At 36.9% G+C, this 19,965-nt stretch overlaps 1 protein-coding gene across 1 annotated transcript in view; it reads left to right on the top strand.

The window, feature by feature from the left end:
• LOC129779036 (U8-agatoxin-Ao1a-like) overlaps positions 1-19,965 on the top strand; it is an 81,589-nt gene that overhangs the window by 46,606 nt on the left and 15,018 nt on the right. Inside the window, exon 2 of the mRNA XM_055786280.1 lies at positions 10,319-10,391. Coding sequence (XP_055642255.1) covers positions 10,319-10,391 — 73 coding nt within the window. The remainder of the gene's footprint in view (positions 1-10,318; positions 10,392-19,965) is intronic.

The following is a 19,965-nucleotide window of genomic DNA, read 5'->3' as shown; positions in this document are numbered from 1 at the left end:
TTTGTAGACTGATTGGATGTCTACGTCGTCAATTTCACCTTCTTCACAAAATTTCTTCACATTATAATCAACTCGTTTCAACCGCGCGTCAAACGATTTCTTTTCGCGAAATAATTTACCGAATACAATGGCATTGTCTTCATGAGCTTGGTCTGAGACGCTAGGTTTATCACTTCTCGACATATTGCGATTATTATACGTCCACTACACTAGGATCGATTATCCGGATAGAGATTCAGGAAATTCACGGATATAACGCGTAAATTATTCGCCGACGGTCCCTATCCGGTTCGAAGGACCAATATGTTGGAATCAATCTTCGACTCGTGGAGATTTAGCTGTCGTAAGCGAAATGCGGGTAAAAAAATGAAAAACGCGTGTTTTATCTTCAAGATATAAATTCAGACTATTAACTTTATTGAATTGTTCCATACAATTTGGTTGTGAGTATGTCTATATGACCATTAGATTCGCGGGAGAAAGTACCTCATCACGCTTTGTGTGTGCGTTTAGTACTGCTGCGAGTAATCGGTGGAAGTTCACGATTTCCACTCCGACAATACCTTTAATTCTATTGCCATTATAAAACTGCGTATACCATGATCTTGAAAAATTCAATTTGTTCGCCGCTAAGAAATGACTGAATGGCTTGACTTGGAGAATACACTACATTATCAACAACACAAACATGAATGAAGAAACGGATGTGATAACTACTAACTGTTACTTGTCTAATTATTTTCTAGCTTTTTATTTTATTTTCTAGTTTTTAGTAAATTATCTGCACCATTAGCATACTACAATGGTATCTCTACAATGAAACCATTCAACATTTTTTTAAATTTTTCTTTCTTACCTAACTTTCTTCGGAATATTTTAATTATTTACTGTATTCTATTAGTCAAATCATTTTATTTGATAACAATGCAGGGTAACTTCGATATAACGTACATTTTACTTTCAAAATTGTACCTTGTATCGAATTGTACGTTATATCGAAACATAATAAAGAACTCAGAAACGTAGCTTATATTACTATATTGTGTTGCTGTTTGAGTAAGGTTAATGGATAAGTTCAACTAGAAGACGAAGACAACCTTTCTCATGATGTTTCTCTTCGTACTGTTGATTTAGAATCCGGAATCACAAAACAGTTGTACTTCGGGATTGGTTAAAAGTACAAACCAAGCTTTAGTATCAAAATACAGATAATTCATTGTTCTTTCAGAAAAATACTATTCAAAAAATTAATTCTTTGGACTTTGCAAATGTGTACGTTATATCGAGGGTACGCTATATCGAAGTTTCCCTGTATTGAGGGGAATGCAAAAAATACATAGTCGACTATTAGTGGTGGTTACCTTTTCGAATTTATGTTGTTCATAATGTAGTCTATTCTCCATATCAAGCCATTCAGCCATTTTTTAGGGGGGGGGGGCCAAATTGAATTTGCAAGCAGTTTCATAATGGCAGTATAATTAAAGGTGTGTTCCAAATTTCAGATCAATCAGTGATCAGGAACGGGGTCAAATTTCAATTAATGTGGGGCAATCCTGCAAACACTCAAACATACATACAAACAGGGCAAGCTGAATGAAACCATTAAAAAGTAATCAGTTATTTGCGGTTATTTTCATGATCTGCTATGTTCTACTAGTCGAACACTTTCATTTGATACCCATATTGATGTGGTTTTGAAAAAAAATATATATTTTTTTTATATACCACTTTGTGGTGGGGGCCATTTTGGATTTGTATTTTTAATAAATAACTGTGCTCTACTAGTCAATCCCTTTCATTTGATACAGGTCAGACTCGATTATATGTGATTCGATTATATACAATTTTGGACTCGATTATATACAGTATGGAATTTTTTTTCTTTATACTTCAAATATGTCTTATCTCAAGAAGAAGTGTACCCTTTCAACGTTAAGGTGAAATTTGAGTGGCTATTACATGTACAGTGGGGTAAAAATAGTGATTTTTGGAGATTTTGCTTGATTTTTTACCAGGAATTCTTTATATCGATATTGCAGCAAAATTAAGAAAGATAGAATTTGGGTGTCAAAGAACAAATTGTAGAGCGTGTGACAAGTCACCTCGGGTTGTTCGAGGCTCTGTCTCCTCCCACGGCAAATAGTGAATATAATAACAGAGGAAAACACACCAGTATTCAAAAAACGAAGCTAGCTAGGATATTAAAAAACAAACATATACCTAAAATAAATAAAATCTTAAAGGATTATAAAAAAAAGTAATGTAAGCTATCTAGATTAAAATGACGACACAGGGTTATCACAACACAAACTAGAATTTATGTTCAGCCAACATAACACTACACGCCACAAACCACATCGCAACAGTTGGCAAAAGTGTACCATAGTCGGTGTAACCAGACCCGAATATTACCTGGCGGGTTTGACAGAGTTCCGCCATGCTCGAGGGGCACTTAAGCTTGAACCACCGGACAGAACGTACTCAGAAACACTCGTTCCTTCCCGTTCCAACCGCACAAAAGTCCCCGTTTACGGAGGAAGTTCTGTAGCGAAAATTGTATCGCTTTGCTATCGGTTGAGCAGCAGATAGTGAGGACCTGTGCTTTCTACGAGTCCGGTTCCAACTTCTCGTCTCCTGTACACCAGGCAAGGAGCGGAAATCGGACGAGCAGGTGCATTAGCACACTGAACCCACCCAGAAGACCTGAGATTAGTCTCTAGTGAAGCAGCGGATCGTGACCGGAATAATGTTCCGGACCGGAACCGTACCACAGCAGAGCAAGGATTCAGCAGCGGGCCCAGACACTATAATACACAAACACCGTGAGTAACGTGTGAAACAAAAAGAGTAGGGAACAAGGGAAATAGGAAGGTTAGGATAAAAAAATATAATAAATTGCCGTTGTACACAATAGAGACACGTGCGTTTTCCCTTTTTATAACCCCTTACGGGTTAACCTAGATAGGCTGTGATTGAGCCGACCCTGAGAGGAACCACAGAGTCCATGCGGGCAGCTAGGGCGTAACAGGGGATCTGTTACAAGCGGTTTGAGAGCTTCAATTTAATTGATAGGAACAATCCAATTAGTACAATTTTGAGGATAAAAGTAATAATAACACATTAAAAATTATTAACTTTTAAGTTTTTCACTTCCAAAATGTTATTGAAATACACTAATTTAGATGTTCCACTACTATATCCTATACTAAATTTTCTCATCTTTCAAATGAAGGCAACAGAGTTGTCTACTTTTCAATGTAGAGCCAGTTTGAGGTAACAGAGTCCGAAACAAAAAAAAAAAGTTCTATAACTCTGTCGTTGTTGAAATTCGAACATATGCGTAGAAAATTTTTTTTTCATCAAATATCATCGCCTATCACCTCCTGAGAGAATCTGGATAAATTTATTTTTTTCATGTGAGAAAGGTGTTTTCTGAATGGGATGAATCAAAAATCAAATTCCTCTTTTATATTCAAAAAACAAACAAAAAATACATGCAAAAAAACGAATAAAAAATATTTTTTTTGACTCGATTATCCGGAGAATTCGATTATCCGGAGTGAAAAAAAAATCAATACTCCGGATAATCGAGTCCGACCTGTATATAAAATCAACAACGCTTACGTGCGATTACCAGAATTATCCTGTTCTGGGATCCCCTTCCCATAACAAACGATTCCATATTGAACTCTCTCGCAATCCAATGATCCAGCAGAATCTCCGATGCAAGAATGCAAGATTCCTTATTCTAGAAATACCCAGCCTAGATTATATCCCCACTAATTCAAATCGACGATCGATTACACCATTCGCGAACATTCAATATTGCTTGCGTCAAACATGGCGGTTTCTTGATATGGTGAAATATTATCTACGCCAACCCGTGATGAAACATTCCGGATTGTCCGGATTGATTCGTGTGAACTGGACGGTCTGAGAAGCCGCAACGATCGAATTCGTCAGCTTCTATCGAACTTTTTTTTTTATTTCTCTTCGTACAATCAAATTTTCGTGCGTACTCCGATCCAAAGTAACCTTAGCCTAACGCATAAGATGAAAGTGTCTCTTTGGAAAAAGCATCACCAATCTGAAGATGATGCTACACGTAAGGCTGCAATAGATTTGTAAGGGGAGTCGCATGAAGAAGGCACCAGCGTATTTGGATCAATACGTACGAACGGTTGAACAATGAGTATGTAAATTATCCACAAAGGCGGATCAGAGGAGTTTTCAAAAATTAACAAGAAATTTTATTTGAAAGATTCTGATATGTAACTAGCAATATTCTACATTCTGTTTCTTTTTATATGCTAATTATGAAAGCAACCCCGACTGATATTGAAGACTCGAAATGGATAACGCAAATGATGTTGATAGCATGTATAATCCATTAACATTATCTAACAAACCTCAATCGAACCAATAAGCATAATTTACTCATGAGCAGTTCTCTTGTACTAGAAATTAATTTTATTTATGACTAACTGACCCGGTGAACTACGTCAAGCCCAAAATTTATTTATTGTTATCACTTTCACGTTTTCCTACTAAGCGCACGTTCATAGGTCAAATCGCAGAACTATTCATTGATTCTAATCTACCCTTTAAAATAATCTTTTACTATAAAATTCCTAGATAACATTCTCGTTCGAGATTTATACATATATCTATATACAGGGTTTTCCAACTTTAAATTCCGAAAGTAAATTGAAATAAAACACACTTAGAATTCGAATTTCGATGAAACTTTTATTTAAAATTTAAGGTTTGGTTTATGCCATTATGTGTGAAATACAACATCATTCAAATGTCTACCTAGGGCTTCCTCGCACACCTTGATCCGTAACAGGTAATTTTCGATGACTTTTCGGCACATATGGGGTGGTATCTCGGTCATAACTTCACGAATGTTGTCTTTCAAATGTTCAAGAGTTTGCGGAGAGTTGGCATAGACACGGTCTTTCGCATAACCCCACAAAAAAAGTCTAGCGGGCTCAAATCGTATGATCTGGACGGCCAATTGACATCACCAAAACGCGAAATTATGCGTCCCTCAAATTTCGTTTGCAATATGGCCATGTTCGGTCGTGTTGTGTGGCACGTGGCGCCGTCCTGCTGAAACCACATGTCATCCGTATCCATATCTTCAATTTGTGGCAAAAAAAAATCGGTCAACATGCGGCCATAGCGCTCACCATTCACAGTTACCGTCTCGCCGTCCTCATTTTCAAAGAAATACGGCCCGATGACTCCACCAGACCATAATGCGCACCAAACAGTGACTATTGGCGGATGCAATGGCCTCTCAACAATCACGTGTGGATTTTCTGATTTTCTGAGATACGGAAATTTTGGGTGTTCACATAGCCACCGAGCTCGAAATGCACCTCATCGCTGAAGAAAATTTGATGCGAAAATTCAGCATTTTGCTGCTGTTGTTCGTTCACCCAATCGACGTATGCCCGACGCATTCCATGGTCACCACGCTCTAATTTTTGTACCAGTTGGACTTTATATGGATGTAGGTGCAAGTCCAAATGCAAAATTCGCCACAATGATGTGTTTGACAAGCCCAATTGCTGAGCACGCCGTGGAATCGAAACATTCGGGTCATCCTCCACACTGGCAGCAACAGCAGCAATATTTTCAGCCGAACGCACATTACGATGATGCACAGGTTTCACAATATCCGCTACGGATCCAGTTTGTTCGAATTTACGCACTACATTAGCGATTGTGTGCTCTGTAGACCGTCCATGACGACCAAAATCCGTCCGTAATGCTCGAAAAACATTTGCCGGTTTTTTATCATTTTTATAGTATAATTTAACAAAATTAACACGTTGTGCGATGCTAAAACGATCCATATTGTAAAATTGCTGACATTCAACTAACGATATGACACTTTGGTTGACAGCTATGTCAAACGGTTGTCAGCGCAGGGCTGTATACTTTCGGAAGCCCGAAATGGAAAACCCTGTATATATATATATAAATAGATTTCTGTCTGTCTGTCTTTTTTTTATTTCTGCATTTGTCGAGCATTAATCAAGCAAATGAAACAAAATTTGGCATAAGGAGGTTTCGGGGCAATAAATGTTTCTATGGTGGTAAGACACTCCCTAAGGGGGAGCTGCCATACAAATGAGGACACAAATTTCCGCATTACTCGAGATTTAATCAAGCAAATGAAACGATATTAGGCATATGGAGGTTTCAGGGAGCAATAAATGTTTTTATGGTGGTTTGACACATTTTTTCCCTCTCGAAAGAGGGAAAGGAGGCGGTCGCTGAACAACTCGAGAACTAATCAAACAAATGGAATCAAACATATAGAGGATTTAGAGATCGATAAACGTTTTTATGGTTGTTCGACACTCCTCCCCCCTCTCCCATACAAATTAAACACAAATTTCTGCATTACTCGAGAACTAATCAAGCAAATTGAGCCAAATTTGTGATGTGAGGGTTTTTGTGTACGAAAAATGTTTCTATGATGGTATGACACCCCTTCCTCCTCTGGAAAGTATAGGGGGTCCCATAAAAAAAAGGGATGATAAATTTTGCACGAGAATTGTGTCTGAAAATTACCTGATATTATTATGTCGAATTTTGGTAGAGGTACTGAAATGTTGTAGTAAAACATAATTTTAAAGGGTAGATTAGAAGATCAATCAATGAACAGTTCTGCGATTGAACCAATGAACGTGCGCTAAGTAAGAAAACGTGGATGAGATAACAAAAAATAAATTTTGGGCGGGACGAAGTTTGCCGGGTCAGCTAGTAATAGAATAAAAACAGCCCTAAATCAGACAATTCCTTTCTCGAGTTGTGCTCTTATGAACACATTCGGCGATCCATTTTTTTATACAGACAGAAAAAGATATAGGATCGCGTTTTATCGCATTAAAATCCATTTCGACTTACGAACAAAGATCAATGCCGTTAGGGCAAACATCAAATGGACTAACTACGCTTGTCACTACGTAATTGTAGAACATATGCGAATTGAATTTTTCGAATTTTCCCATTTTCCCATTTTCGTTCAGAGTTTTTCGAAAATTTTCAATTGTTGGGTTTTGTAGAAATATGTGTATCATTTATACGAGACCCCCTCTCCATTCCGGAGCACTGAGGGGTATCATATCATCATAGAAACATTTCTCGTACTCAAAAACCCTCACATGTCATATTTGGCTCGATTTGCATGTTTAGTTCTCGAGTTATGCATAAATTTGCGTTTCATTCGTGTGGCAGTCCCCGCTGAGAGAGTTGGGAGAAGTGTTGAATCACTTTAGAAACGTTCCTTGCCTATTGAAACCTCCATGTCCATATCACACATATCACATGTTTCAGAAAACCGAAAGTTTAGTTTAATTGTTTCTGGAGGCTTCAAACGGTAAGTTCGATCGCTTCTAGTTTAAGTATTCCAAATTTGCCTTTTAAAAACTATAATATCAAAAATCATCATTATCACTGACGATAAAACATGTTGCGGCATCTCTTTTAGTCAATTGAGAGAATTTCGCATACATTTGTGCATATCTCTAGGTGTTCAGTTTATCATTTATCATTTATTCACAATTTTCGGAAAACTCTGAAGGAAAAAGGGAAAATTCAGAAAATTAAATTCCCATATGTTCTACAGTTACATAGTGGCAAGTGCTGTTAGTCCATTTGATGTTTGCGCTAACGAAATTGATCTTTGTTCGAAACTGGAAATGGATTTTAATGTGATCAAACGCGCTCCTATATCTTCTTCTATCTATGCAAAAAAAGGATCGCCGGATGTATTGATAAGAGCAGAACTCGAGGAAGGAATTGTCTGATTTAGGGATGTCTTTATTCTATTATATTTTCTGTATTAATCATTTATTCCATGTAACGGAGAAACATGTTATTTGCAACTGGTTGGAAAATCTAGAACGAGAATTGTGTCTGAAAATATTCTGATATTATAATGACGAGTTGTTCATAGTAAGAAAACGTGAATGTTTGAAGGTATTGATAACAAAAAACAGATTTTGGGCCGAGGCGGCTCTAGTCGAAGCGGAGCTACTGGGAGTAGAGTCGGTCTTCATTTTTCACCGTCGAAGATTTCGGGCCCTGGTTGTAGTTTCGCATAATTGATTTAGCTACATTCCTTGATTCTTATCCTCAATATTTTTTAATTAGCGGTCCAAATAACAACAAATCGCTTTCATTTCCCCCAAAAAATTCTTTATGAACTTTCGAAACCATTTTCATTGAACACATTCCATATTGATATTAAACTCGAATCAATAAATTATAAACAATGCAGGGCTACCAATATCTAACAATGAAACAGAATATTGACATTGAATTTTGAAATAATTATTTGTACCTTTATTCATCAATACAAGTGAACACATATTTTGAAACATTCAAAACACGAGACTATGTTTATAAAAAATTCAATTCCATAAATGGAACTCAGGAACCTATACCGAGCCCACTGAATGACCTTTGTGAATCTGTAAGATTGATGGGATTATTTAATGAAATAGAATCGATACTTGGAGATTCTGAAGTGAATTTTCACAGATTGAAAATGTGTATGTTATATCGTGGGACGTTATATCGAGGGTACATTATATCGAAGTTCTCCTGTACCATTTTCGCATCGAACCATTGGAACACAAAGCTAAATGCTTCAACGCGAATTGGACTAACAACGCCTACAACGATCTCACGACAGAACATATTTCGCATTTTTCTTCAATGTTCTATTTTTTCTCACTGTGTGCACATCCCCGATGCGCGAACTAATATTCATGACGACTGGGCAGAGGCTGAAGGTCGCAATGGGAGCTTGGGCTTTACTAACTATATAGTATTATTATTATTTTTATTATAGATTTCGAATGCATTCACAAACAACCAAACAACATAATGCAGGAAAAAATATTCCAACAAATCTTCCTGGTATCAGCAGATAATATCCTGATCTGGAAGCTTATTAAAAGCCCATCAAATATGTGTTTATTGATGCAGGAAATAAACATGCCAGAAAAACATCAGAGCTCCTATTGGCAGTATACTTCGCCTTCCGCCTCCACCGGAAATATTGTTTACTGATTAATATATCTTCACCGTCGAGAAGAAAAGAAAAAAAATAAAATCTTAATGTATCTTTAAAATATTCTCTGCTTCAGCAGCTTCATTTGATCCAGTGTGTTAGGAAGAGGGGGGTTAGTATTGTACTAAGAAATATCTTTAACGCCTTTCTTTCTATTTTGCTATATATTAAATTGTTAAATGAGCTGGTTAGTAAGAGAATGTAGACACAAATATTCCTAGCCGAATGTAGCCGAATGTAGCCGAGACATCCATCCAATAATAAACTAGCACTAGTATCTCTAGGTTTATTTTTCCGCCCACCCCAAATTGTCCATCATTTCAATCTATTTCAATTTACTTCCGTTAAAATTCATGTTCCTATTTCTCGCTGCAAAATGAGGAATATCCTCTTCCCACTTTTAAGTTTACCCTTAAACATGGTGATTCAACTGCACTCTGTTTCCTTCGTAATTACAGCTCACTTCCTATCCGGGGAACTGGTATTTACCATCCTCATTTGAAGTCTGCTCGTGTCCGTGTGTCTTGGAACGTGGCATCACGTGCATTTCCTGGACACCGTTGCTAGACGATGGTGCTACTCATTCAATTTATTTATATCATCCCACTTAAAATGCCTTTCTTGGGTATCACTATTTAATTATTGTACGCCCGGGAACGGGTCCCATAGTGAAGGCAAGCGTCTGTATAATTTTTCAGCATGAGATTGAAACAAATTGCAACAAATCCTTGCCCCAAGACTGGATCAATCCGGCACAAGCGAGCAACAGATGACCGTTCGTCCACAATCTTCCGAGACATGTTAGGCTTAAGCGAAACACTTTACCAAAAGAAACTTCCGTTTTTGTTCGAGAGGATTCGCGGGGAGGGAGAGCTAATCTAACTTCGACCGGAAACAAATAAAACCATTATCATGATGCTGGTGGAAATATAAATGTATATCTCTTCATTGGTGCTTGTTTGCCATCCGACGCTACACCTGGATAATCCTCGGTCAATTTCAGAAGGTTTATATTTGTTTGCGTGGACTTTCTGAACGCAATTGATTATGCTAACATCACTTCGTATTTTATTTGAGAGATTTTCAGTCCGCTGTTGGTTCGTCTCTGAAACATAATAATGGTGGTAATTGGTTTCATCATTTTCACTTATTGTAGTATATAGCAAATAATAACACAACTTTCGTGTCTAATCTAGTTCTTCTTCTTGTGGATTTCAGATGATACAATGGACAACGATAAAAGTTTAAGCGACGACAGTTTACTAGACAGCGTGCTGCAACCTGGTGCCAAGTAAGTGTGGTTTGGTTTGTTTGACCCTCGACGAGTTCTCGCCGTTATCCAACAGATTTTTTCAAATGTATTCCCTCATGTATAATATCGTTGAGAACTGTTCTCTATAGACACTTTCTAGCAACATTGAAATCATGTGTATTGAAATGACATTGACTTGACAATGATCGCTTCAGAAAACTTTTGGTTCGTTACGAAAGACGGGACGCTAGGTTTCAAAACCAGTTTTCTAATCAGTTTCAATTTAAGTTTTCATTTTCATTTCATAGACCATTTTTTCAATTTCTTATTTCCGATTGAAGAGTTTTTCTTATAGAACGAGTTTCCAAAATAAAAACAACCAGAAAGTTTAAACCTTCCTAAAGCCAAAAAAGAAGAACAGAAGAAGAAAACTTCCAGAATATGAAAGAAAAACGCAAAGTGAGATACATTTCCATAATGGTTGGTAACGCGTACATTCTATGGCATTTGATGTGAAAGTATTATAATTGTTCTTGAGTCTTCCCGTGATTTTTTTCATTATCACATCATAAACAATCGTAATTAAGAATAAACACAATAGTGTCATCAAACCGAAGATGCAACAGCTTTCTCTCCTTCCATTTTAGAAAAATCCTTTGCTCGTCAACGAGAACCATTTTTAGCGTTTATCAAATCTTGATGATACAACAGCTTCTACCGGCCAGAGAGATATCCTTTCGATATATACTATATTTAGTTCGGAATCTAATAATAGAAAAGTCATTAAGAGAAGATCGCTCGCAAAATGAAGCTGTCAATTATACTTTTTTGATGCTCCGAAGCAAGTGCACATTTTACTGGATCGTTTTTTGTTGCAACATTATCCGCCAACATTGACATTCTTTTTTGAGATGTATCTTTTACATGATGTTTATTTATTAACAACGTTCCGTATATCATATTAGGTTGGGGAAAAAGTAATCCATTATTTTCTTGGTAGCTGGCTTTGGTGATCAATATCTCGCGTAATATCGATCGTACAATTTCAAGTTTAGGCTCGTTATAAAGTTAAGGCGCGTCCACGTTATGCCGAATGATGCCGTTCGACCTGTACACGGCGGCATATTCGATTCGTCCTGTAAGGGCCTGTCCACATACCACGTGGACAGAAAAAGCACAATTTGACCCCTCCCCCGGTTGTCCACGTGGACCTTTGTTCTTATTTTACTAGAATAATTGAGGAAATAAGTGAATTGCGCATAAATGGATTTTTATTTCAACATATTAAATACTAGAAAGTTAATTTACGTTCACAACTTTATTTCAAAATTGTGCTTATTCCAACTGGAAATCTTAAATCTTCCAGAGGTGTTGTTAGTATACAGGCAAACCTTCTTTTGTGCGGGGGATAGGGACCGCATAAAATCGCATAAAAAAGATCGTGCAAAACTTCACCAGTAGCTTTAAAAAATCGTGTTCGGTACACATTTTGAAAAAAAAACTTTTTTTGTGCGGTAGATAGGGACCGCATAAAAAAAAGTTTCCCCCAAGAAAATAACTCAAATCCACGCCGTTCACTGTTCAATTTCCTTATGTTTCCCTGCTTTGCGATGGGACAGTTTGCCTTTTTGGTTGCGCGTGGCTGTTTTGTGCTTTTAGTTGCATGTCGAAACGTGTTGCTGTTAGAAATCATGTCATGCAAAAACTTAGAAAAACTTAGAGCATTTGATGGGAGAGGGGGAATGATTTCTGAAATGGATAATTGAGACGAAAATATGCTTTTTTCGCACTGAAATGCATATAAATCTTCGAAAAAAAATCAAATGGACAATAACTTCGTCAAATATGCTTCTTTTCATTTACCGCACAAAAAAAAAATCACACAACCAAAAAAAAATCGCACAGAAACAGGTTTTACTGTACTTGAAGTGGATTGTATGTTGTGTCATAATATGAGCTCCATCAGTGCCGAGCTTTCCGAGATTTTGAAGCGCACACAAACGAACAGAACAATCTCATATGCATAGGTTATTTTTTTTTTTTTTTTGATAAAAAAGAATTTCAAGAAAAGAAAAAATTAAGTATGAAGCATGCACTGATATCTGCACTTGACAAAGGATTTATGAGTAAAGCGTCGAAATTTTTAAGCGATTTCGGAACGCTGTAGTTTCGATATCAATGATGACATGAATCTACAAAATACAACATTTTCAAGCTACAAATTTCTAGTTTAGGGTTATCGTACGTACATATTTTTAGTTTGATATGTGCATGTGTTGTAGACAGTCTGCAGAATGTAACTCGGTGCTGATGCGCAACAAGATTTTTGTACCCAGTTGAGCTCCCACTCCTTGTGCACACATGCGATCTGGCATATGAGCACGCTCCGAAACACAGATGAAATGTTTGGTTTTTGCGCCCAGTGTTAAGCTGAGTTTTACGCTGAAATTTGCGCCGTACTTGCGCCGTATTTCTATACTGCGCGCTTGAAACTGGATTGCTCTCTCTGTTGAGATATTTTTCTTCACACAAGCGTATACGGTTCAAATGAGGGCGCGCTGTTGTTTTTATGCTTTGCTAAGAACGAACGAAGACAAAGCGGGCGCTAGAATTTGATGTGTGTGTGTGTGTGTGTGTGTGTGTGTGTGTGTATAGAATGAGACGCGCATCACACAAGTGAGAAGAAATGTTTAGTAGGGAGTGGTGGCATAGTGGTCGCCCAAAGGAATATGTCCATTTCCAGCGTCCACATACCACTACAATTCCCGTTTTTCTAAGAAAATTATAGTTCAATTCATTGTTGTTTAAGATAGCATACGGCTTTTACTATAAAAATTCAAAATTGTACATTTTTCATCATTAGAAAAAAAAAGATGAAAAATAAAACTTTTTTTTTGGTTGTAGGTAAAGTGGTCACCTTGTGGGGGAAAAGTGGTCACTCGCACATATCAAGCTAAATGGGATAGATTTAAGCATTGTTTTCGTCCTAATTTGTTCAAATCATATTCGATATAGTAGGTACATGAATGAAATAAGCTTGGTCTATTCACCTAGAGTCTTAATTCAAATTTTCTGATGCATACAAAAACGTTGTAGGAAACACATAACGTTCCGCATAATGAGGCTTGATTTAGTTGGAATGGCATATTTTTCCAGGGTCAGAGCCACAAAAGGAACCTTTTCAAGAGCTGAATATGATGAGGTATATTAGCTTTAGTAAACAGAACATTGTAGATTGTTATGAACCTATGACCACTTTGCCCCCAAACATCAAAGTAATTACTATGCTTATTAATCGCTGAGATTGATCAAAATGTATGTTCACCTCTCCTAGAATATGCGAATAGTCGTCCAAACTGATGATTTGTCCAACATACCAGATTGAATAAACTAAATTTCACGGAAAAGGATTTTTTCGTCCTTTTCCGTGAAATTATCTTAAATCTATCCCATTTAGCTTGATATGTGTGAGTGAAAAAAAAATGAAAAGTTCTATTTTTCATCTTTTTTTCTAATGATGAAATGTACTATTTTGAATTGTTATAGTAAAAGCGGTATACTATTTTGAACAACAATGAGTTGAACTATAATATTCTTAGAAAAACGGGAATTGTAGCGGTATGTGGACGCTGGAAATGGACATATTCCTTAGGGTGACCACTATACCCCCACTTCCTTAACGAGTTTTCTTTGAACGCGCGCTGAAAAAAATTAAACTCAAGCGCAGCGGTGCGTTTGTTTTCTAAAGACTGGTTGTAGACATTGCAGAAAAAAATAAAACATTTTTGGTTTGCAAGAAAAAAAAACGTTTCTGGTTTGCTTTCAAAGTTTGCACAGATTTAAAAAATATATTCCCAATCATAATTTTATTTCGTTTCCATTTGATTCATAGAAAGTTTCAGTAAAACCTTTTCCAAAACAGCCCACTGACAACTACAAACTTGAAAATATTCTATGCAAGGACCAGTAGTTGTTTCGACGAATGCATTATTTTATAACAGAGTTACAGCGTTTCAAAAACCACTCGAAACTCACTTTCGATATCGCATTTTGCTACTTTATTTTTTTGTCGTGTGTAGTTCTTTGCCCACTTTGGAACACGATCGGTCACAGGAAATGTCGGTTCTTTTACACATTACATTTTAGTCGTCAGCGCAATACGAAACGTTTTCCGTGATAGTTCGGGGAATTTTCAGAGGGTACCAATAGCGTATTAAAAATATGTTCAATATATTCTTTTCTTATTTTTCAACTGCTTATCGACCATTCTGCACTGAGTGTCTAGATGGGTTCCAAAGTTCTCGCGGAAAAAAACTACATCAGAAATCATCGATTTTATACTAACCTTGCTCGAAAAGTTCAAACAGCTGAGACAGCTTTCACATAAATTGAATAATGCATCGAAAACGTTTATATATGTTTAAAATATTGTTATATGCAGGTTGTTGAGTAGCTGATCCACAATATTTCAGGAGGTGATAGAGGATCATATTTGATGAAAAAAAACCTTCCTCGTTTGTGGTCAAAACCCAACTAAGAAAAGAATTATTGAACTATCCTTGAACTGACTACAATTCAAATAGTGCGCTGCTTAGCACGATTCAATTGCTTTCATTTGAAGGATGAGGAAATGTTGGATATAATTGTGTTAAACATAAACATTTAAATTAGTGGAAGATAATTGTTGAGGTTCCATGGATGGAATTGAGAGCGATTGATACAAACAATCCTGTTTATCATGCATTTTTGGAAAATTAATAAAAATCCATAAAGCCATAACATTTTAAGTTTCTTCTTTACTTCTGAAACGTACAGGAAAACCTGTTTTGTGCGATTTCTCATTATTATTTGTGCGATTAGTTTGTGTGATTCAAGACCCGATGTCATAATAAAATCGCACAAAAAGGGTCGCACAAACAGGGAATCACGCGAAAAGGGACCGCACAAAAACAGGTTTGCCTGTACTTGGTTCCATTAATTTAAATGTTTTGCAACTACATTCTCTGCAAAAGTATCTCATCATTAAAATGAGCAGCATAATCATTCTAAGGAGCGTACTTTCTAAATTAGAGTTAGTTCAAGGCATAAAATTGGGCTCAAGGAAAGTTCAAAAACTCTGTCCTAGTTGAGAATTGATCATATGCGTAGATGGATTTTTTTTTCATAAAATACTATCCTCTATCATTTCCCGAAATATTCCGAATCAGCTACCGAATTCCATGTATATTTTTATTAGAATACTGGCTCATTTGTTTTGAATTTGACGCGTGTACAATCTCACACAAATGTAAATATTGATTCCTAGGAATTGACGAAATTAAAATACTTCGAAAAATTTATTCTACACGCAATTCTGTATGAAAAATTTTACAGACATTATTATCCTAAGACTCACTGTACTCGAGATATAACAATATGTATAGGAAATTATATTTGATGAAAACCCATTTTCGCATATCATGAAACCTCAACCGTTATGGAATCGTTTATTTATATTCTAGTGTGAAGGTATTGGTGGCTACCATACACTGCATGTTTTTCATATGTGTGTGTGCAAGCGCTGAGCGTAAACGAATGTTTTCGTATTTCTCACTGTCAAGTTTCTATAAGACCAGTTACATTTTCCGTTGTTTTAGTTGTTTTGATCAATTAAATCTGGAAAATGCCGAAGGAAAAAGTCGCCACGGAGAGAGAAGAAAGACAAATCGATGCATTTCACCAAGAAAATGTTGGCATCAGAGACATTTCTCGTCGGATTCGACGATCCAATTAAGTAGTGCTCAATTATTTGGCGAATCCTCAAGAATACGGTAAGAAGAAGAGAGCTCCACGTAAATCGGAGCTCTCTGACCGAGCAGGAAATAGCTAGAACAGATTCGACCTCACAATCGCATGTGCAAATAAAGCAATATTTCAACTACTTAACTGGTCGAGTAACAATTCATCAAATTTTGATAAAAAATCCTCACATAAGAAAGCTTAAAAGGTTAAAACTCCTCATCTTACACAATCTCACCTCGGAAGACGTCTGAGTTTTGCCAAAACTCACATGGACCGACAGTGGGACATGGTATGTTGTGACAAAAAATGTTTTCAAAAGAATACATTTTACTATATACCATAACGGAGATTTCTTCAATGTATAAGTTATCTTCACTGACGAAAACAAGTTCAATTTGGATAGTCCTGATGGTTTCAACGGGTACTGACGTGATTTACGGAAGAAGGAACAGGATTTTTCAACCAGGAATGTTGGTGGAGGCTCGTGCATGGTTTGAGCGGGATTCTGCCCAACCGGAAAGCTCAAAATAGCTTTCACATCATTCAAGGATTACACACGTGTTCCGTGAATCCTTTCTCCTACCGTTTTTACCTACATTCCAGCAAAACAATGCTTCTATTCATACCAGCAAGTAAACTAAGCAACGGATTAGGAACAAAAACCAAATTTTTTGGACTGGCCGGCTCGCTCTCCAGACCTGAATCAAGTTGAAAATCTTAGGGGGGATCTTTGTACGCATAATCTACACTGAGGGAAAACGGTACACCACGATTGAAGAACTCAAGGTCGCAATTTCGGAAAAATGGAACAATATCGAGAAATCCATTTAGCAGAATTTGGTAAATAGTATTCCAACACGAATTTTCAAGGTTATTAGTCGAAGTGACAATGTTACCAATTATTGACATGTAAATCAGTCTATCGTTTTGAATTTTTCATTGATACTACTTATGAATTTTGAAGTGGTCTTCAAGAAACTGGACAGTTGAAATTATCATCACAATAAATAAAAAACCACTCTTTTGAACAGAATTGACGTTGACTATACTTTATTCTAAGCAGTTTACAATGTATGACTGTATGTTGTTGAAATTCTAACTGTTTGTGTTGCAACGAAATAGAATCAGGGTGGTCTTATAGAAGTTGGACAGAGTGTATACATAGCCCATCATAGTCGATCATAGGAAACAGATTGGTCATTTATTCGTGTTTACGTGAGAAATTTTTAGAATACTGAAGAAGTTCAATGTTTGAGAAAAAATATATAATTGCTTGACTGGGCAGCACTCTCAGGCGGCTCGAACCGTTTATTTATAAATGCGGAGAGTTTTGAAATTCTTGAATATGTAACATATTTTATTTAATTTTGAATGTACAGGTGATTGAATTTTTACCATTCTGAATCATATTTGGGACACTCTGTAAAAATAACTTAAAATGCTTGATGCCCTGATGATATTACTTAAGTTAAACTGCTTTAAAGCTCGGAAAATAAAGCCAAGAGATTTGGACGCTTTAGACGTAATGTAGGAAATGTGGGCACGAAATATTAGCTTTGAGTTCAACATGACGCCGCCAAGATATTTGATAGCGACAACATGATCCAGTATTTCGCCATGCAGCTCAACATCGAAGATTATCGATTGGTTGCTTGGCAATGATAAGTCCCAAAAGGTTGATTTTCGGGCAAATTTTTTTTTCTAGATTTTTTTTTCCAATTCATTTATTTGTAAGGCTCAATCGCATAAGCTTTGCGGAGCCGCTAATTCAAGGTTTGTTTATACAAAGTTTCAACTAATTGCTATGTTTAGTAGGATTCGACCGAATACTCGCGGTTTACTCGAGGTTAAAAAAGCAACATTTTTGTGGGACGGGTCAGGTTAGGGATATGGATATAAGATATCGTTGTCTCAACCGAGAGTTGCCGCACGCACTGTAGCATTGTGCATAATGACCAGGGATAGCATCTGGTGTCGAGGGTGGGCGACGGTGAGATGAGAATTTTTTTTTTCTAGATAACACCAGATCTCGACGTTTTATGCTATTTAAAAAAAATGATTTTCCAAATTTCCTTTACGTATAGTTGTCTCGATTTTTCATTCAGAACATGCTACGAAATGATGATTTGCAAAATAATATACCGTATGCAAAATATTAGCTCATTCGGACTTCATTTACTGGTGCCACAAACGTTAAAAACGTTAAAAATCCCCTCTTGGGTGATTTTTCGATTTTCAAAAAAAATAAACTTTGACCGCTTTGCGCCACTCTCCCTTAGTCCGATTGAGCTGATATTTTGCATAGGGTGTTTTTTCGAGTTGGTAAACATTTTTCATAGGGTAACTTTTTGAAACTCGAGATGATCATTTTTATTGACACCCTAATGGACATATAGTGGGAAGTATAATTTTCATATCGCGAGAGGCATAATTTTCAATCAAATAAGGTCTGAACTCATCACGAATGTCCGTTTAATGATGAAAAAATCGAATTAATCCACCTAGAAGTGATTTCAGCAGTATAAACGGAGAGACGGATGTATATGTATATGAATTCACCTCAATTTCCGCAATAACTCGTTCCAACTTCAAATAAACGGACTTCAACTAAATGAATAAGTTTCTGACCTCTGTCAACTAGAATGACTTATTACTTGACTTGCATGTTGAAGCATCGGTTGAAGCCCCATGTTAGTTAGTGAAAGACCACTATACACTCCAACGCCACTCCTAAACGTCTAAAATCGAATAAGAGTTCAGCCATATATTGACGAACAACGGAAGGAAGTAGGTCTTCCTGTGTCCATGAGCCATGGTAGAAAAGAAGCTTTTTCTCTCTTAGCCATTGATGACCTCTTCATGGAACAATTTTCAGTTGTGTTCACAAATGAAACGTTTGATCCCCAACAGGTGCCTGAGGCGGCAGCTCTTCGTCCATCTTTCGGCCCACATCCTCAGATCTCGCTTATTAGGGTTGGACCCTGTTGCACTCGATTGAAACGTTCAACGAATCCGGGACCGGATGGTCTACTATCTATTGTTTTAAAAAAGGTGTAGCTCTGCAGTTTTCAATCGCTCTCTGTTGTCAGGACCATTCCCGAGTATGTGGAATAAATCTAACGTTTTCACCGTGCATGAGTTGAATTGGACGTTAATTTCTTGTTGGAGTAACAGCCAGAATTAACCAATAACAATCACGGAATTCAACAGCCAACATTCAGCAGTCTATAATCAAATACTCCGATGTTTGAAATTGTCTTAGTACTGAATCAACGATATTTTTTCTTAAACTTTAGTCACCTCTTCAATGAACTAGCGTATTTTGTGACAATTGATAATTTACAATTAAATTGAGTCATTAAACTCTACCACAAGGCAGCATATTTACACAGTCGAACGAATTCCGAATTGAACACCCATCCAGAAGATTTCCCATCATTGCAATGATATGAGCACGAGTTATTTTATTCCCCACAATTCTTTTCTCAAGTATGTTCCTAAGTCTCGGAGAATCAGCACGTGGTTTCTCTGTTGAGGGTGGAAAACAATAATCCTCTAACATTCCACTTGTCGTTGTTGGTTGTGAACTGCTGCCCAAGCATCCACAATTCGTATATCCGATTTGCATAAGCATTTTCCGCTTAAAACGAATCGAAATATTGAACCACATGCTTGTTCACTAATGCGTGTTTACGACCAGCGACGACTAGCGACAGCCATTTGTTACGAAGAGTTTATTCGCGGTATGATGATTTTCGCCACACCATCCTTCTTTTCCCATGAGATGATGGGATCCAGCGAAACAATATAATGTATTCTAAATGCTGCAACA

The sequence above is a fragment of the Toxorhynchites rutilus genome, chromosome 3 (assembly GCF_029784135.1).
Source record: "Toxorhynchites rutilus septentrionalis strain SRP chromosome 3, ASM2978413v1, whole genome shotgun sequence".
Classification (NCBI taxonomy): domain Eukaryota; kingdom Metazoa; phylum Arthropoda; class Insecta; order Diptera; family Culicidae; genus Toxorhynchites; species Toxorhynchites rutilus.
Note: the sequence above shows the minus strand (reverse complement) of the source record. Positions and strands in the feature narration are given on the sequence as shown.